At 43.0% G+C, this 17,626-nt stretch overlaps 1 protein-coding gene across 1 annotated transcript in view; it reads left to right on the forward strand.

Moving 5' to 3' along the window:
- The first annotated feature begins 484 nt into the window (after positions 1-484).
- The window catches only part of Nsf (N-ethylmaleimide sensitive factor, vesicle fusing ATPase), a 135,090-nt gene continuing 117,948 nt past the window's right edge, over positions 485-17,626 (forward strand). Inside the window, exon 1 of the mRNA XM_075990470.1 lies at positions 485-551. Coding sequence (XP_075846585.1) covers positions 540-551 — 12 coding nt within the window. The 5' untranslated portion in view covers positions 485-539. The remainder of the gene's footprint in view (positions 552-17,626) is intronic.

The following is a 17,626-nucleotide window of genomic DNA, read 5'->3' on the forward strand; positions in this document are numbered from 1 at the left end:
TTTATTTGCAGAGTACTCTAAAATGAAACAGTCCTGGAAAAAAGATCACTAAGGGTATAAATTGTGCTTATAATTGAAATTACCGAACCATAAAGCAACAAATATATATATATATATGATTCACTTTCAAAACAAGTGCTCCTGCAAAAGAAAAGCCTGGGTTCCAAGAGAATCCGAATTCAGAACCAGCTTCTGGCTGTTGCCCTTTCTTGGGGGAAGGGCAGTAACCAAGCGGGGTTTTCTCAGCGCAGAAAGCTAAAAGGCCATTAAAGGCCACGTGGCCAACTGTCATGGCTTCTGCGGAAACAGGCTAGTAGCGACGATGGAAGCCAGCTTGTCTTCAGCCAAAATGGCGCTGCTCGGCCTGCGCGCGCGTGCACGGGCCGGGGAAGGGCTCCGGGGACGCGGCCTGGCGCGGGCACGGTCCCCCGGCGCCTGCGCGCCTGCGCGAGGGCGGGCTGCAGGCGGGCACGCGCGCGGCGGGGGCGGGCTCAGCCGAGTGCGGAGCTGCAGCCTCGGAACCGGACGTGTCTGCGAAGATGGCGGGCCGGGTGAGTGGCTGCCGGGCAACCCCAGCTCGCGGCGGGATCGCGGGGTTTGCGACGGCTGTGAGGTCCACGCGGGCGCCAGGGAGGGGACGCGAGGCTGAGCACCGGGGAGCACTGAAAGAAGGGAGGTCAGAGGAGGGCTGGAGGCAAGACAGGGCAGCTGCGGCAGGGGATTAGCTCTGCTCGGAAACTCGGTCCTCCCAGAGGGTTGTCTCCTCGTTCCCCTCGGGTCTCCCGCGCCTCCCTTGCCATCCCCTGGGGTTCGTTTCCCTTGTCCTCCGGGCACCCTGAGGGTGGTGGCCACTCGAGCCCCCTCTGACGAGCGCTGAGTGTCCTCCGCGTTCCTCCGAGGTTTCTGAGGTGGCACTGCCGGGTAACCGCGGGGTGTAGTCGGCTGCAGTCGGGGCAAGGGTGTAGGGACCCATTTCTCGTTCTTCCTAAATGAATGAGGGCCCGAATGAATGATGCTATGAGAAGAGGAGGGGGCCTGCAGATGACTTTTAGGGCTAACCTGAGACCATCCCCTGGGGAGAAACCTGTCAACTGTCGAGTGAAGCTGCAATGTCTTCAGCCCGGAGTGCAGATGGATTTGGGGTGTCACGTTCTGTTTTGCTAAATGACAGTCGCTTCGAATGCGGCAGGCAGTGCTGAAGTTTCAGGGATTTACATTTTACTTCTTCCTTAAGCTGGTAGGATGGCGGGGTAGAATGGGGTTGGCGAGGAGAGATGGGGCCAGGTCACTGCTGTTATTGCAGTATGCATCAGAGCTAAAAGCTCTGATGGATGGAGCCGGCCCAGAGAGTACACTGGTGGAAAACCTGGGGATATTAACTGCGTCATTACAGACTAACGATGTGCTTGGCCCATTCACTTACACCTGAATATTTGAATGAGTTTGCATACATTCATGCACATATACAAATGTCCTGTCTATAGGGAGTTGTAGGTCATGAGATTCTAGAGTCCCAAAGAGACCTTAGAGGTCATCAGACTAGTTCCATCTCTTTCTACTCCTTTTCTCATAACCCCCCTTTTATCTTGGGCTGGCCCTTCTGAATGTAATTCAGGGTCTGTTTCTGCCTCCCTCAGGAGCCCCTCTCCTGAATCAGAACATACCGCAGCTTCTCTTATCTTAAACCCTCCCTCTGTCCCCACACAGTCACCTTTACTCTTCTTATTTTACAGCAGTAAACGCTGATGATTTTCTGTGTTTATTGAAACATTTACCTGCGCCCACAGTCTGACTGAAACCTGTCCCTAAAATTAATACACATTTTTCAATCCTTGTCATACTTGATGCCTCAGCAGCATCTGACATCGTTGACCATTGCCTTTTTTTTTTTTTTTTTTTTTTTGTCCTGAGACAGGGTTTTTCTATGTAACAGCCCTGGCTGTCATGGAATTTGCTTTGTAGACCAGGCTGGCCTTGAACTCACAGAGATCCACCTGCCTCTGCTTCCCTAGTGTTGGGAATAAAGGCATGTGCTACCACCGCCTGGCCTGACCTTTGTCTCCTTAATGGGAGATACTCTTCCATGGTTTCTGTGATGTCTTGCTACTCTCCTGACTCATCTCACTGCAGACTTGCCTTTCTCCACCCTGTCATTCAATTCCCATACTCTTTTATCTCCTCCGGTAATCCCTTCTGAGCCAAAGCTACAACTACTGTGTGTATGCCTGAGGTTCTCAGGATTTCACCCATACCCCACAGAACTGCCCTCCAAATTCTAAATTGATCGTGAAACTGCCTACTTAAATTCAAGAGCAAGGCTGGGCGCCTACCTTTGATCCCCACAGAGGTAGAGGCAGGTGGATCTCTGACAGTTTGAGGTCAGCCTGGTCCACATAGTGAGTTCCAGGTCAGGGCTACACAGACACCGTCTCAAAATACCAAGATAGATAGATAGATAGATAGATAGATAGATAGATAGATAGATAGATAGATAGATGATAGATAGACAGATAGATAGATGATAGATAGATAATAGATAGATAGATGATAGATAGACAGATAGACAGACAGACAGACAGACAGACAGACAGACAGACAGATAGATAGATAGATAAGTTCGAGACCACTTTAATTCTTGTTCAAATCTAAAGCTAGGATCCACCTACCTGGTACTTTTCTGTTTTTCTTTCATTGAATGACACCATCACACATCCAGTGGAAACCTGGTGGGTATGATGTGTGTGTGTGTGTGTGTGTGAGAGAGAGAGAGAGAGAGAGAGACAGAGAGAGAGAGAGAGACAGAGAGAGAGAGAGACAGAGAGAGAGAGAGACAGAGAGGGCACAGGCATGGTCATATGTGGCCATCAAAGGACAACACTGGGCTAGTCATCCCTCCACCCTGTTTGAGACAGGGTTTCTTTAGTTGTTCACCTCTGCTTATGCCCAGCTAGCTGGCTTTCCAGCTCCTGGAGGAACTTTTTACCCAGGATTATAGACTTGGGACATCTTATCTGGCTTTACAGTGGTTCAGGGGATTTGGACTCAGGTATTCACACTTGGAAGGGGCAAGTGCCTTATCCAGCCAACTGTCTCCCTGTCCCTGCTCTCTATATCTCTTGGCACATCCCCTGCTCTACTCTTTGTACAATTTTTCACTGCTTTCCTACCCACACACTAAAGATAATAATAATTTTTAAGGGTCTTTAATTAGGGCCCTGAAAAGGTAGACTTGGGAGTATTGTTGCTTTAAGCCATCCTCGATACTAAAATCATCACTGCTGTCGTGGCTCTAAGCCATCCTCGATACTAAAATCATCACTGCTGTCGTGGCTCTAAGCCATCCTCGATACTAAAATCATCACTGCTGTCGTGGCATCTTTTTCCCTGATCAGTTCACCATTCTGCACCTTCATTTCCACCCTCTTTTCTCTCTCTGCTCTGGGTAACTACAGGAAGTTTCCAAGTAGTCTCCTTTTGGCATTCTACCCCATTTCCATTCCCCACACTGGTTATTCTTCTCGTGCCCCTCGCTGTTTAAACCGCTCCTCAGCAACTTCCCATTAGTTTTGGGGAGAAGATCAAATGCTTAACCTTGAGGCTCTTTGCAGTTTTGCTCCTGTTTCCCTCCCCTCCCTTTTACTGTCTGTGCTCAGGTTATATAAGCCTTTCAGTTCCTTGACGCTATAGTAGTTTCTTTGTAATGTTCTGCCCCCAACCATTTACCTCCTACACACAGTACACTTAGGAAACCTGTTCTGATCTCTCCCTTTAAATCAGGATACTTTGTTACACACTCTTGAAAACCTGTGTTCCTATTTTAGAGATTTATCTGTTCTCATTGTAACTGTGCTAGAGTGCTGTACCCGGTGTGTTGGCACAAGTCTGTAATCCCAGGATTTAGGAGACAGAGGCAGGGGGATAATTGTATGTATGAGGCCAGCCTGGTGTATGTACAGAGTTCTAGGCCAGCCTGAGCTACAGAATGTTGTGGGATATTACTTTATGTAAAGATGTGTCATATCTGTTTATGTTACATTTGTTTAACGATGTAAAGATGTGTTGATCTGCCAGACTAAGGTACCGGATTGGGCTAATAAAAAGCTCAATGACCAATAACTTGGCAGTAGAGGGATAGGCAGGGCTGGAGGACAGAGAGAATAAGTAGGAGGAGGAATCTAGGCTTGAGAAGTGGAGAGAACTGGGAGAAAGAAAGGGAGACGCCCTGGGCTAGGCAGCTGCCAGCCAGTCAGACACTGAGTAGGACACAGAGTGAAAGAAAGGTAAAAATCCCTGAGGCAAAATGTAGATGAAGAGAAACAGCTTAGATTAAATTATAAGAGCTAGCAAGAAACAAGCCTAAATTAAGGCCAACCATTGATAATTAATAATAAGTTTCCATGTCATGATTTGGGGGCTGATGGTCCAAGAAAGCCTGCTACAGTGGAATAAGACCCTGACCCAAAAATATAGTACTCGTGTTATTATTTGCCTCCACTTCAAGAGAGCAGAGGCCGCCGGGCGGTGGTGGCGCACGCCTTTAATCCCAGCACTCGGGAGGCAGAGGCAGGCGGATCTCTGTGAGTTCGAGACCAGCCTGGTCTACAAGAGCTAGTTCCAGGACAGGCTCCAAAACCACAGAGAAACCCTGTCTCGAAAAACCAAAAAAAAAAAAAAAAAAAAAAAAAGAGAGCAGAGGCCATGTTAGATATTTACCCATCATTGTCTCTGTTTTATACCCTTGCTTTTGTGCATCAGTTTAGTAGAGATTTAAAAAGAATCATCAAGTGCAATAAATTTTAGAAAATAAAGTTTAATTCCTTAAAGCACTATTTGATATATGGATTTATTCTTTTTTCAAATAGTTAAGGTGTAAAGTATATTATTGTTTTTACATCTGTCTGTATACAAGTGTGCACATTTGTGCCATGGCCCATGCATAGAGCTCAGAGGACAGCTTGTGGGAGTCAGTTCTTCTTCTACCATGTGGTCCCAGACTTGAATTCAGGTTGTCAGGCTTGGTAGCAAATGCCGGACCATCTCACCTCTCTAAAGGTATGTTATTTTACTATGCAGAAATCTTTGATAGAGGAGTAACCCCTTGGAAATGCCTGCATTTGGAGTACCAAACTCTTGCTGTAATGCTGGCTGTTTTTTCTTTCTTTGTTTTTGAGATAGGGTCTCCCTGTGTAGCCCAGGCTGGCCTGGAATTCGCTTTGTAGAATGGTCTAACCTAATCACAGAGATTTGCCTGCCTCTGCCTCTGAATGCTGGGACTAAAAGTTTGCCCCACAACACCCAGCCCTATAATGCAGTCTCTAAACACCCACACTCTAGGTTGCTGACATTAAACTTAATCTAAGAAATACAACACGATCTCATCAATGTAATTTCTGTTTTATGCTCATCACCAGTGAGGTTAAGCATTTTTCCTTTTGGTTTCCAAAGAGTTTCTCCATGCATTATCATTGTACAGCTTTTGTCCATTTTTTAATTGGTATATTCGTATTTTCTTATTTATATAGATTTCCCTTTAGAGGAGGGCAAGATTTGCTTTAGATTCGAGTTGTTAGTTGCAGATAGCTTTTAGATGCAAACAGCTTCTAGATGATCATTTTTTATGATTACAAAGTCTTAGATTTAAGTATTATTGTTATATTTGCCATTTTGGTCTATATGGTTTATACTTTTATGTGATCTTCAAGAAAGCTTAACCTACTTTGAAGTCATAAAGATCTTATTTTAAAGCCATTTGCCTTGCCTATTTTGGTGATTAATTCATCTGGAACTTATTTTTGTGTTTGGTGTGAATTAGGAAGTTAATTTTATCCTTCCATATGCAGGAACAGTTGTCCCGATGTTTATTGAGTCCATCCTTTATCCCCACTGATTTGTGATGCTCTCTCTGTGTCACAACACATCATCTTTGTGGGGGGTCGCACCTTGCTTCATCACTCCTCCTTGCTGTCTCATGGAGTGCACCTCTTCCTCATTCTAAAAAATTTAAAACCCCAATGGTTTACTTTTTATTTTTGTGTGTGTGTGTGTATGGTTGGACATGTATCGGTGCATATATGTGTGGAGGTGAAAGGACAACTCCTCCACACATATGCATTGATACATGTCCTTTCCTTTCACCGTGTGGATCTTGGGGATCAAGCTCTGCTTTTTTCCCAGGGAGCTATTTTTCCTGGCCAGCCCGCCCTTATTTTTCTATGTAGCAAGAATAATAAAAACCCAGAGACAGATATTGGGGTTCAACCTGAAGGTCAGAAAAGGAAAGCAGCTAAGCCACTTATCTCAGTGAAGTCTTCAGACTGAAAGAGAGAGATCCTGTCTCCACAAATCCTCCACACCACACTCCTGCCTTCCCATCTCTTCCCCATTATATTCTTCTCTCCACCCAGCCACATCGCTCCTGTCTCCACTCCCCTAGTGCTGGGATTAAAAGCACTTGGAATCACCGTTGTGTGAGCTCCATTTATTTTTTAGACAGATTCAATCGTGTATTACAGGGTGGCCTTGAACTCACAGAGATCCATTTGCCTCTGTCTCCTCTGTCTCCCAAATCCCAGAATTAAAGGTGTGTGCCACTGCTTGCTGGCCTGTATGGCTGACTGGTATGGCTACTTTGCCCTCTGATCTTCAGGCAAGCTTTATTTATTAGAACACAAATAATATACCACTATATTTGCACATTTTAGATTTCAGCCCTTTCTGTGTGAATTTTAGGAGTAATTCATCCCCCTGCTTCTTCAGAAGAAAGTGTACACTCTGTATTTATTGGTTTCGACCTGTATTTTTCTCCTGTGTTTTACAAAGATAGATACAAAGACTTTAATAAAATTCAGCTAAATAACTTTTAATACTGATTTTCCCTTCCTTCTTTTGCTTGTTTGGTTTTTGTTTTTAAGGCAAAAGGTGTAATAGTTTATCACAGCCTGAAGCTGTCCATTTGAACCACATGATGTAGCACCAGCTCTCTGAATCATGCAAGGTATTTCGGTCTTCTGCTGTATTCAGAATGAGGTGCTAAGGGTCAGTGGATTGCACTAGTGAAGTAGAGGAGGAAGTAGGGAAATCTTTCAGGTAAGAAGCAATAATGAGGTTTGAAATCACTAGAGCAATAGGATGTTTACAGATTCAGTGGTGGGGTTAGTATTAGGAGCTCATGAACATATAAGTTTTTATGTAACTGACAAGCTAGTACAATATTAGCACCAAGTTCTGGGTCTTTTAAAGAACCCTTTCTCTTTTTTTTTTATATTTATTTATTTATTTAATATGTATACAATATTCTGTCTGTGTGTATGCCTTGCAGGCCAGAAGAGGGCACCAGACCTCATTACAGATGGTTTTGAGCCACCATGTGGTTGCTGGGAATTGAACTCAGGACCTTTGGAAGAGCAAGCAATGCTCTTAACCTCTGAGCCATCTCTCCAGCCCCCTAAAGAACCCTTTCTTGGGGATTTCTCTTTCTTTTCTTTTTTTCAAATTAGTCTCAGTTACGAGGACATATTCTCCTAAGGAATGATACTGATGACATTTGTGAGATAGGAGCAGATTTAATTACCCTTGTTGAGAATGAGCCTGGAATAGATGTATAACACTCAGTAACAGTGATTGCTGAGCAAAGCAGCACCGTTGAAGTATAGTTCAGTCTTGATGTTATCTTCTCTCCTGAGCTGTTGGATAATCCTAGGTGATGCTGTTGTTTCATGAGTTATCCAAACCATTAATAACACAAAACTAAATGTAAACAATTGCTCGACACTAATATAGTTCTTTTTATCTACCTGTAGATAAATCGAGTCTCTTTTATCTTTAGCCTTTTAATCAATTTACAGTGAATTAATGACAGTATAAGCTTAATTTGTATTTGCTAAATTAAATGATGTAGTATACTGAGTATTAATGAGGTCTCTGTTATACACACTGAAGCCTCTGTATTGCTTGTGTTCTTCTGTAGAAAGAATAAAAGGAACTGGTCTATGTTACAGATATATACACATATATTTGAGTACATATTCAGATATATATTTTAATAAAATATATATCTGAATATGTATTTGATAATGTTTTTCCATCCAATATATTCCGATCATGGTTTTCCGTCCTTCAGCTCCTCTCAGATCCTCCCCATCTACCCAACTCCATACCCTTTTTTTCCCTCTTTCTTTAGAAAATAAACAGGCAAACACAAGATATAATCCAGAACTTTTTTAAGGAAGAAAAAGAACAGTAAACATGTACACACACACAACCACTTAAAACTCGTAAAAACACAAAATCAGAAACCACAATATAGAAGCTTTTAATAAGACAAAAGATGCCCAAAGTCATTTGAGTCAAAAAGTCTACAAAAGCCGGGCGGTGGTGGCGCACGCCTTTAATCCCAGCACTCGGGAGGCAGAGGCAGGCGGATCTCTGTGAGTTCGAGGCCAGCCTGGTCTACAGAGCTAGTTCCAGGACAGGCTCCAAAGCCACAGAGAAACCCTGTCTCGAAAAAACAAAAAACAAAAACAAAAACAACCAAAAAAAAGTCTACAAAAATATCATTGAGTTCATTTTGTGTTGGCTATCTACTGTGGCGTAGGGTCTAGCCATAAGTATGGTTAATATACCCCTTGAGGTGTCATTGAAAAAACTAATTTTTCCTTTGCACGTGGATGTCAATTGGAGATAGTGTTTTGGTTTGGGATGGGAGCCCTCTCTCAGTGCTGGGGACCCTGTCTGGCTTGAACCTGTGCAGGCCCTCTGCAGGCTGCCATAGTCCCGTTAGTTTGTATGTGTGTCAGTCTTTTTTAAAATTCATACATTATTTTATGGGTATATGTTTTGTCTGCATGTTTTTCTGCACTATGTGTTGGCTCGAGGCCAGAAGAGGGGATCAGATCCCCTGGAGCTGGAGTTATAGACAGTTGTTTACTGCCAGGTGGGTACTAGGAGTTGAACTCAGGTCCTCTGGAAGAGAGGTCAATGCTCTTAACCACTGAGCCATCTCTCTAGCCCCTTAGCATTGCTTTTATGATGTTTACATATCCCTGGTACAAGGATTGTCACAGTGTTTCTGCAAACCAGCGTCACCTGACAACTTGTCATGAAAGAACTTCTGAGGCTTGCCCCAGGCTGATAATTAACATGCTGAGTCTGGAACTCAGCAGCCTCCTTCAGCAGACCTTCCAGTTGGTTGTGCTGCATGGTGGCTTGGGAACTGGTGACTTTGTTTCCTGCTTCCCCAATGTGGCTTGTTGAAGGTTTTTTTTTTCCTTTTCTTTCTTTCTTTCTTTCTTTCTTTCTTTTTTTTGTTTGTTTTTTTTGAGACAGGGTTTCTCTGTAGCTTTGGAGCCTTCCTAGAACTCGCTCTATAGACCATGCTAGCCTCGAACTCATGGAGATTTGCCTGTCTCTGCCTCTCAAGTGCTGGGATTAAAGATATGTGCTAGAAATGAGCAGGCACAGTAAGTATATGTATTTAAAATGCTTCTAGAAATAGGAGTTTAAGAGTGAAGAGCGAGAGTGTGAAATGATAGCTTTGAAGAGATTTAGGAAAATAAATTTGGTTTTTGGTTTTTAGAGATAAGGCTTCTATGTGTAGCCTTGACTTCCCTGGAACTCCCTCTGTAGACCAGGCTGGCCCTGAACACAGAGATTCACCTGCCTCTGCCTCCGAAGAGCTGGGACTAAAGCTTAAAAAAAATTTTCTTTATATAATACATTTTGATTATACTTTCTCCCTCAAATTTCTCCCAGATCCTTCCCACCTCCCTGCCCACCCAACTCCACACTCTCTAAAACACACAAGTCCAAGAAACATACCAAACCAAACCAAACCCAACAGAAACCGAGATATGCAAGCAAAAGAAAAAAAAAGCCTAAACAAAGCAAAATTAGACAAAAAGTCTTTGAGTTTATTTTATATTGGCTAACTACTTCTGGTCAGAAAATAAAAATTTGAAAAAAATTATTCGGAATTCAAAGAAAGTAGAAAGCAGCGAAAAGGGTTTAGGAGAACACAAAAGGCAGGAAAGGAGGTCTCGTGTAGTCAGGCTGCCGCTGGAGGAGTGAGGCCAAGGCTGTATTTAGAGAGAATGCAGGAGATGAAGTAGCCAGGCATGGGGGCTCTTTCCCTCCATGCAGGGCAGAAGGGCTGCCGGGAGGTGAGGCCAGGCTGGGCTACATAGCAAGACCCGGTTTCAGAACAAGAACAAGGGCAATGATAGGAGTCAAAATAAATCAGTGATGTCTTGCGGGAATTTTAACCACTAGAACTAAAGAGATAATGGCAGTTGTACCTAAATGGGGTAAGGGCAGGCTTAGACTCAAAGTATTTTATGATTTTTGCTCTATTTAGTAAGGAGGTTAGAGCTACTTGAATGGCTTTAGGCTTAATATGTATATTTCCAAAGTAACTACTGAAATAATAAAAATATGAATAACAATGGGAAATTGAATTATAAAAATTTAAGAAAGTGAAAAATAAACAGAAAAGTACAATTAAGAGGAATCAAAATGATAGAAATGAAATAAACAGAAGCAGTGACAGGTGTGGTGGTTCAGTCCTGTAATCCCAGGACTTGGTGGCTGAGGCAGGAGGATTGAGAGTTTGAGATGAGAACGTTCCTTTCATGTTCGGTTCCTAAGTGCCTCTACCACTCTCGCCTGAAGTGAGTGCTAATACCTTTTCTGTAAACTCCAGCCCCGCTCCATACTGTCTTCTCTTGAAGTGGTTTTCTACTGCAAAGGAAGACTCCCAGCTTCATCTGAATAGCAGTCTGTCAGGAACTCCGGCCTAGCTGCTCTGGTGGCAGGGTGAGCTGCTAACTACAGAAATGGTGACAGTGGGGGGTTTCAGGCACCCTTAGAAATTGATGAAGAAACAAAAGTCATAGATGTAAACTGATAAAAGCAAATTAAAAATCCAGTGTCTCTCCAGGCCCGATGGTGTAGGCCTGTAATCCTCGCTACCTGGAAGGCTGAGGCAGGGAGGTTGCAATTGTACCTCAAGCCCACCTGGACGAGAGTGAGTTAAGACTCTGTCTGAACATTTAAAACAAGACCAGGTACTGTTGCTCACTGGTGGAATGTTTGCCTTGCATGCATTAGGTCATGGGTTTTTAGCCCCATTATAGGGGAGAGTTTTATTAAAAATATCCAGATTCTCAGTTGAATTGGCCACATTTCAAGCTCTACGTGTGACTAATGGCTGTTAGATGCGACAGCACAGGAAGTCCTTCTGCATGGCTGTTTGGAAGCTCAAATCAACAGTCTTCTGAGGGGGAGGTACTGAGCAGCACACTCAAAGTACAGGGCTCTGTATTGAACTAGAAGTGAGACCCAAAAATGACTGAAAAGCTAGGGACCAGCAGATCTTTTTTCTTCTTCTCTCTCTTTTCCTCTGTGTAGTCCTGACTGTCCTGGAACCCACTCTGTTGACAAGGCTGGCCTCGAACTCACAGAGATCTGCCTGCCTCTCTCTGCCTCCCGAGTGCTAGGATTAAAGGTGTGCGCCATCACTGCCTGGCGTTGGTTCCACTTTTCAAAAATGAACAACCCAAGGTAATCAATGCCCAGCTTAAGAATACCAGCATCCCACAGGGCCCCTGTCTTCCAACCCTATCCTCCCGGCAAAACAGCTGCCGGGCTGCCTGCTCCTCACTCTGTGCCAGCCCCTCTTCCCGGCATTTTGAATGCAGTTCTGCCCTAAGTGAATGTGGCCTAAGAATCCAGAGAAGGTGCTAGAGTGGAGACACAGAAGACTAGAGAAAAGGGGGCTTTTCTATGTGGATGCTGGGTGCAGAATTCTTCCCCCTTGCCTTCTTTTTTGGTGTGCTAGGTAAGCACTCTAGCACTGAACTGTGTTCCCAGCTTGCCCAAAAGATCCTTTCTAAGGATGAGAAGTAGGTGCATAACCCCTGTTTACAGACCAAAATCAGCAAACCTGATGAAAATCTGCCATTGGACATAAGTATTTAAAAGTAATTTCTAAATTATAGAATATGTAAACAGTACCATTGTGTTATGCTTATATTTGTCATGAAGCTGTATTAAGTGAGAAACCTCTCAGTCTTACAAACATGTTGTGTGTGTGTGTGTGTGTGTGTGTGTGTGTGTAATTACAGGGCTTCAAATTAACACAGCAATTAAGGTAACAATCATGAGACCTGTCAGTATATTTTGCTGCTTTGAAGACATGGTACTCATTAGACTTCAGATTTTGTGATGTCTTTAGGTGCTTTGCTGTATTTTTATTTATTTTTGAAGAATTGGGGTCAATTTGTTTAGATTTCTTTAGCAACTTTGGGAGTAAACTCTTCACAGAATAAGAACGCTGTGTTGTGGACTACAATCCTGAAGTGAACCAGCATTTTGCAGTTTTGAAAACACCTTCATAGATCTTTTCTTGTTAGATTCTCAGAGCAACCTTATGAGTTGGCACTGTCAAAGTTTGGTTCACAAAACAAAACTGAACCAAATGGAAACCCACAGCCGTCATGGCGCTTCATGGTGAAGGTTAAAAGTCCTAGAGATCAGGACTGAGACTAGGATGTCTCCTTTGGCCACTTCTGTTCAACGACGTGAGTTTTAGGTAGGGCCAATGTGCAAGGAAAGGAATGAAAGGCACTTGCAACCACCACTATGCGGATGGTGCCGTGTTGCGGTTTTCCTTTGTTGGTGTTTTGGGTGGTGCTGGGGATTGAACCTAGAGACTCAGTGCATGCTGGGTAAGTGCTCTACCATTGGGCTCCATCTCCAGCCCCAGATGGCACTCCTAAAGAATTTATCTATCTGAAAAAAAATGACTTAGAGCTAATAACTAGGTTCAGCAAAGCTGTACCATAGATAAGCAATATCCAGAAAGCAGCCACGTTTCTATACAATGGCAATGGAAAATCTAACAATGGAAATGAGGAAACAGTTCCTGAACTAGCATCAGAAAGAGCGATTCTTCCAAGGAAGGCTAGATTTTTAAAAATGCATGCTTTTGGATTAAGCAATGGTTTTTTTTAAAGATGTAATACAAAAGCATAAGCAATCAGGAAAAATAGAATTTTATCAAAATTTTCATGTGTCTAAGGAGATGACTAAGAAAGTGAAGACAACCTCCAGAATCGGAGAAGGCATTTTTAAATGAGACATCAGATGAGGATGTATCAGAGCTTTGAAGACATATGTTCATATGTATACTTGGATGTAGAGCCAGGCATGGAGGTAAACACTGTAATCGTTCCACTCTGAAATTGAGGCAGGAGAATCACAAGTTAGAGATCACAGTTGGCTGTGTAGCGAGGCCCCATCTCAACAAACAAACAAACAAACAAAACCTCCAAATTCCACATAACTCCTGCGTGGATGATCATAGCAGTTTTATTCTTAAAGCCCCTAGATGGAAGCTCATAGAAGATGCAATGATGAACAAAATGAGGTCTGTCCATGCAAGCGGATATAGCCCGTGGTAGAATAATGAAGTATAGGTGATACGTGCTACCTGGTTGGACCTTGGAAACATGCACTACGGTTTCCTGTGGTCTTTCTCTGAGATAGTTAGTCTCGCCTTAAAATGGTCTGGCCAGAAACTTGTAGTCATCTTCTTCCTGCCTCAGCTTCCCCAGTGCTTGGATTACAGATGTGAGCACCACCCCCACCACCCCAGCAAACACGCATACACATAGTGAAAGTGCAATTTCAGACTGTTAGTTTTCAGAGATGATCCCATGGGAGAAATGATTGAGTGGGGCTTTTCATGTAGCCTGGCCCCGGGACAAGCGCTCCTCTTTCCTGTGGGGATACGCTCATCTCTGGAGAAATGTAACCAAGGCCTGAGGTGCCAGAAGAGATGATATATTTTTAAGGGTTATAGTCGTGTGGGGGGACTGTTTGGTGATGAGCCCTTTCTAGTCAGCTTGTCTGCTAGCACACTCCGTTTTTCCTTTCCTTTCCTTCTTTCATTGAGCCCAGACTGGACGATAAGTCCCTGTGTAGTTGAGGATTATCTTAACTCCTCATCTTCCTGCCTCCACCACTCCAGTGCTAGGATTACAGCAGTGTTACCACTTCTGCCTCACAATGAATTTTTTTTTTATGCACTGTTATTCGATTTAAAAGTTTACTTAAGTAATCCATTTTCTTCAGGGAACCTTGACACAAGAGTGTGTTATTTAGAAATCTTGCTTAAGTCCTCCCCCCCCCCGTACTTTTTTTTTTTTTAAAGAGAAGCAAATTGTCTGTAGTTTAAGGCTTTGGGCGTAATTACTTCCACCGCAGTTCCCTTTGGTTTGTTGACATTGCCACACTGGCATTCTTTCAAATAGCCAGTGGGTAGCAGCAGTCTGTAATGTATAGACATTTCTATATTCTTAAACAGTCAGGGGTTCCAGTAGCCCAAACAAATCAACTTAAAAAAACTGCCCATCACTGACTGTGATTTCATGTTTAAAAGGCTGTATGTCTGTAGTGGTTGACTTTTTATTACTGTCCCTATAGGCAAAGCCAGTGTTAGGAAAATTGTGGAATCTTCCCTTGGCATTTCTGTGATAAGTAGATAACTCCACTATTTATAGAGATTTACACTCTGTTAAAAATGAGATCCCCTGCTTGGCTTCCCATAAACACAGATGCTTCTGGGTTCTAATGGGGAGGCCTTCAGTCATAGCATCTGTTTCAGTTGGCCAGCCAGATGATCTCCACAGATACCCACCCCCTCCTCATTAGAGGACACTGACAGTTAAACAGGTTTACAAATGAAAAGGTTAGCTTAATGTTTGTAAAGTTTTTGTTGTGTTGGCTTATCAGTTGTGTAATTTTTGCTCTATTTATTGTTTGCTGATTTCCCCTGTGTGTGTGGTATGCATTCATGTGTGCATGCTTTTGCATATGTGTAGGTGAACATGTCTGTGTGTGTGCACATGTTCTGCATGTACATGGAAAGCAGACGGATTATGTCAAAAATCATCCTCAATTGCTCTTCCTCTTTATCCATTGAGGTAGCAACTCTCAGCCAAACTCAGAGTGCCCAGATATGGCTAGACCCCTTAACCAGTTTTCTCCATGGAGCTCCTGTCCCCACCTTCAGAGCTGTCTTCCTAGCCCCAAGTTGTATAACTTTGAACTGTTATTTGAGTCTCATTATGTCATAATCTAAATGACCTTGTAGTACTGTGTACACTTGTTCTTTGGGTGGTTTCTAATGCAGTTGAAACAGGTTTGTATTAATCTATAGTGTTTAAGAAAAGCACTCACTCTGTGCTAGGCCCAGGAAGAACAGGCATAAGCAGAATTAAGTCTCTGCTCTTAAGACTTGCTCTATGTATGATTCAGGTGTGCAGGAAGACAATAAGGGTATATCCAGGACTTCCGTTTACCTTCTGTCAGTCTAGCTGGGAGGGGCAGCTGTCCAGGCTGCCTCCTAGAGTGTTGTCTACGCTGGGAACTGTGGAGTGTGGAGGAACTGGCCACGTAAGGGATGCAAGTTTAGGGGAATGGTCATAAAAGGAAGAAATCTGAAGGGGAAGAGACTCTTGGAAGATAGAAACTTTAAGTTGCTTGGTGTGTCTGACTGATGGCTGGTCAAGATGTAACCTTAAGCAAAGGGTTGTTTTTTTTGGAAGATGAACTTGTGACCCTGACTCTGTTCATGTCTTGGGAAATCAGTGATTTCCAAACATATGATCATGAATCCCACATGCAAAAAGTGTTTCTATAACCCCAGTATGTCCATTTATATAATCACTGATGATGTACTAAGATTTTATACACATAGTGAAGCATACGGAAAAGAATAAGCAAGCTAATGATTAAATGTATAATCTTATATTTTTACTTTACTAGTAATCCATGAAATAAAATGATGAGTCATTGTTTGTTTGTTTGTTTGTTTTGAGGCAGAGTTTCTCAGTGTAAAATCACTGGCTGTCCTGGAACTCGATTTGTAGACCAGGCTGGCCTCGAACTCACAGAGATCTGCCTGCCTCTGCCTCCCGAGTGCTGGGATTGAAGAGGTGCACCACTGTCACCTGGCTGTTCTTCAATATCTTACTTAAATGTTTTTTCAGTGCATCTGTTTAGAGGCCTGTTCCTAAATTTAGCTTATTTTGACACTCCGTTTTAGTGGCAATCAAAGCCTAGCTCACAGTAAGGGAATTTGGCTGCACTTTTGAAATTATGATATTTTGTTTCTTTTTTTAAAAATCGAACTAATCACCATTTCTGGAAATGTTTTACTGAAATGTGGCTAGTGCATTTCCATCTGTCTACTTGTTTTTCTGCAAATTAATCAAAATGCATTACACTTTTCATAGTGCTAATAAATGTGTTCAGAAAAACTCTTGGAAGCCCTTATGTGGATGAACTGTTCTGTTCTGTTCCTGGCTTTAAAACACACACATGTTTGGGGTTTGTTTTTAGGTTGAGTGTGTTCACAGGTGTGGAGGTCGGGGAAGATTTCAAGAGTCAGTTCTTCAGTCCCGTGTGGGTCCCAGGGACCAAACTCAGGGTGACAGGCCTTGGCCGCCAGTGCCTTTATCTGTTGAGCCACTGGCCTCTTCAGCAGTACAGTCACTTGGCAATGGCACTGTTTGCAGACATCTATTTTTGAAATGTAATATTCATTAGAGCAATTTTTTTCCATTTTGAAAAGCATCTTTCTTTTATGAGATGGTACAGGACAAGTTTTTGTTTATTTGGTATCTTTTTGGTAATATGTTACTATGCTCTCTTTAGAAACAGTTAATCATGTTTGCAACAGTCACTTTTTATAAAAGAATTTGTAACTCATTCCTGTTTTCAAATCCTTTTCATTTGTTTTGTTTTAGTGACAGGTCTCGCTGGGCTGTAGGCTGCCTGGGACTCCCTGTGATGTCCAGACTGCCCTGGAAGCTGGTGTCCTCCTCAGCCTCAAGCTGCAGTTATAGATGTGCGCTAATGCCTTAAACTCTTCTAAGTCTCTTGTAATTCCCAGTAATCCCTCTATGATCTTTAAGAAAGAAAGAAATGAGAGGCTGCAGCAATAGCTCAGTGCCTGTGAGCCCTTGCCAAACATGAGAGGGCCAGTCTGGTTCCCAGCGCCACACACGGTTGTCTGGGACTCCAGCTACAGGGGATCTGACACCCTGTTCTGGTCCCTTAGGTACCCACGACACATGGCATCAATCCCACAAACTCACACATGTACCTAAAAATAAATTTTTTTTAAAAGAAAATATTTTGAAAGCTATTTCCTATTTCTACGTGGAGTGTAGGAAAGATTCAATATTGTAAAGACCTTGTTTAGATAAAATTGACCTCACTGACATCCGCACACCTCTTTGGTTCTGACCAACCTGTAGCAGTGATTTACCTGTGAATAAGGCAGTAGCTGCTGGGTTTTTTGTTTGTTTTTTGTTTTTTCCCCTTGCACTTGTACTTCAGGACCCTGTGTCTCTTCTCCTAGGAAAAGAGCTGTTTGGCCCCCTAATTAACACTAATAGTTTTGTGAAATGCTGTATTAACTGGCCTGTGCATTTCGACAGATAGAGAAGTTCATCTTGTGTTGTGAAAACTTCACAGTCCTGACACAGTTTGAGGGCTTTCTTGGTGTCGTTAGGCCTGGAAAGCTTATCTTCAATAAAAACTAAAATAAACACGGACGAAA

This window comes from Microtus pennsylvanicus, chromosome 11 (genome assembly GCF_037038515.1).
Source record: "Microtus pennsylvanicus isolate mMicPen1 chromosome 11, mMicPen1.hap1, whole genome shotgun sequence".
NCBI lineage: Eukaryota > Metazoa > Chordata > Mammalia > Rodentia > Cricetidae > Microtus > Microtus pennsylvanicus.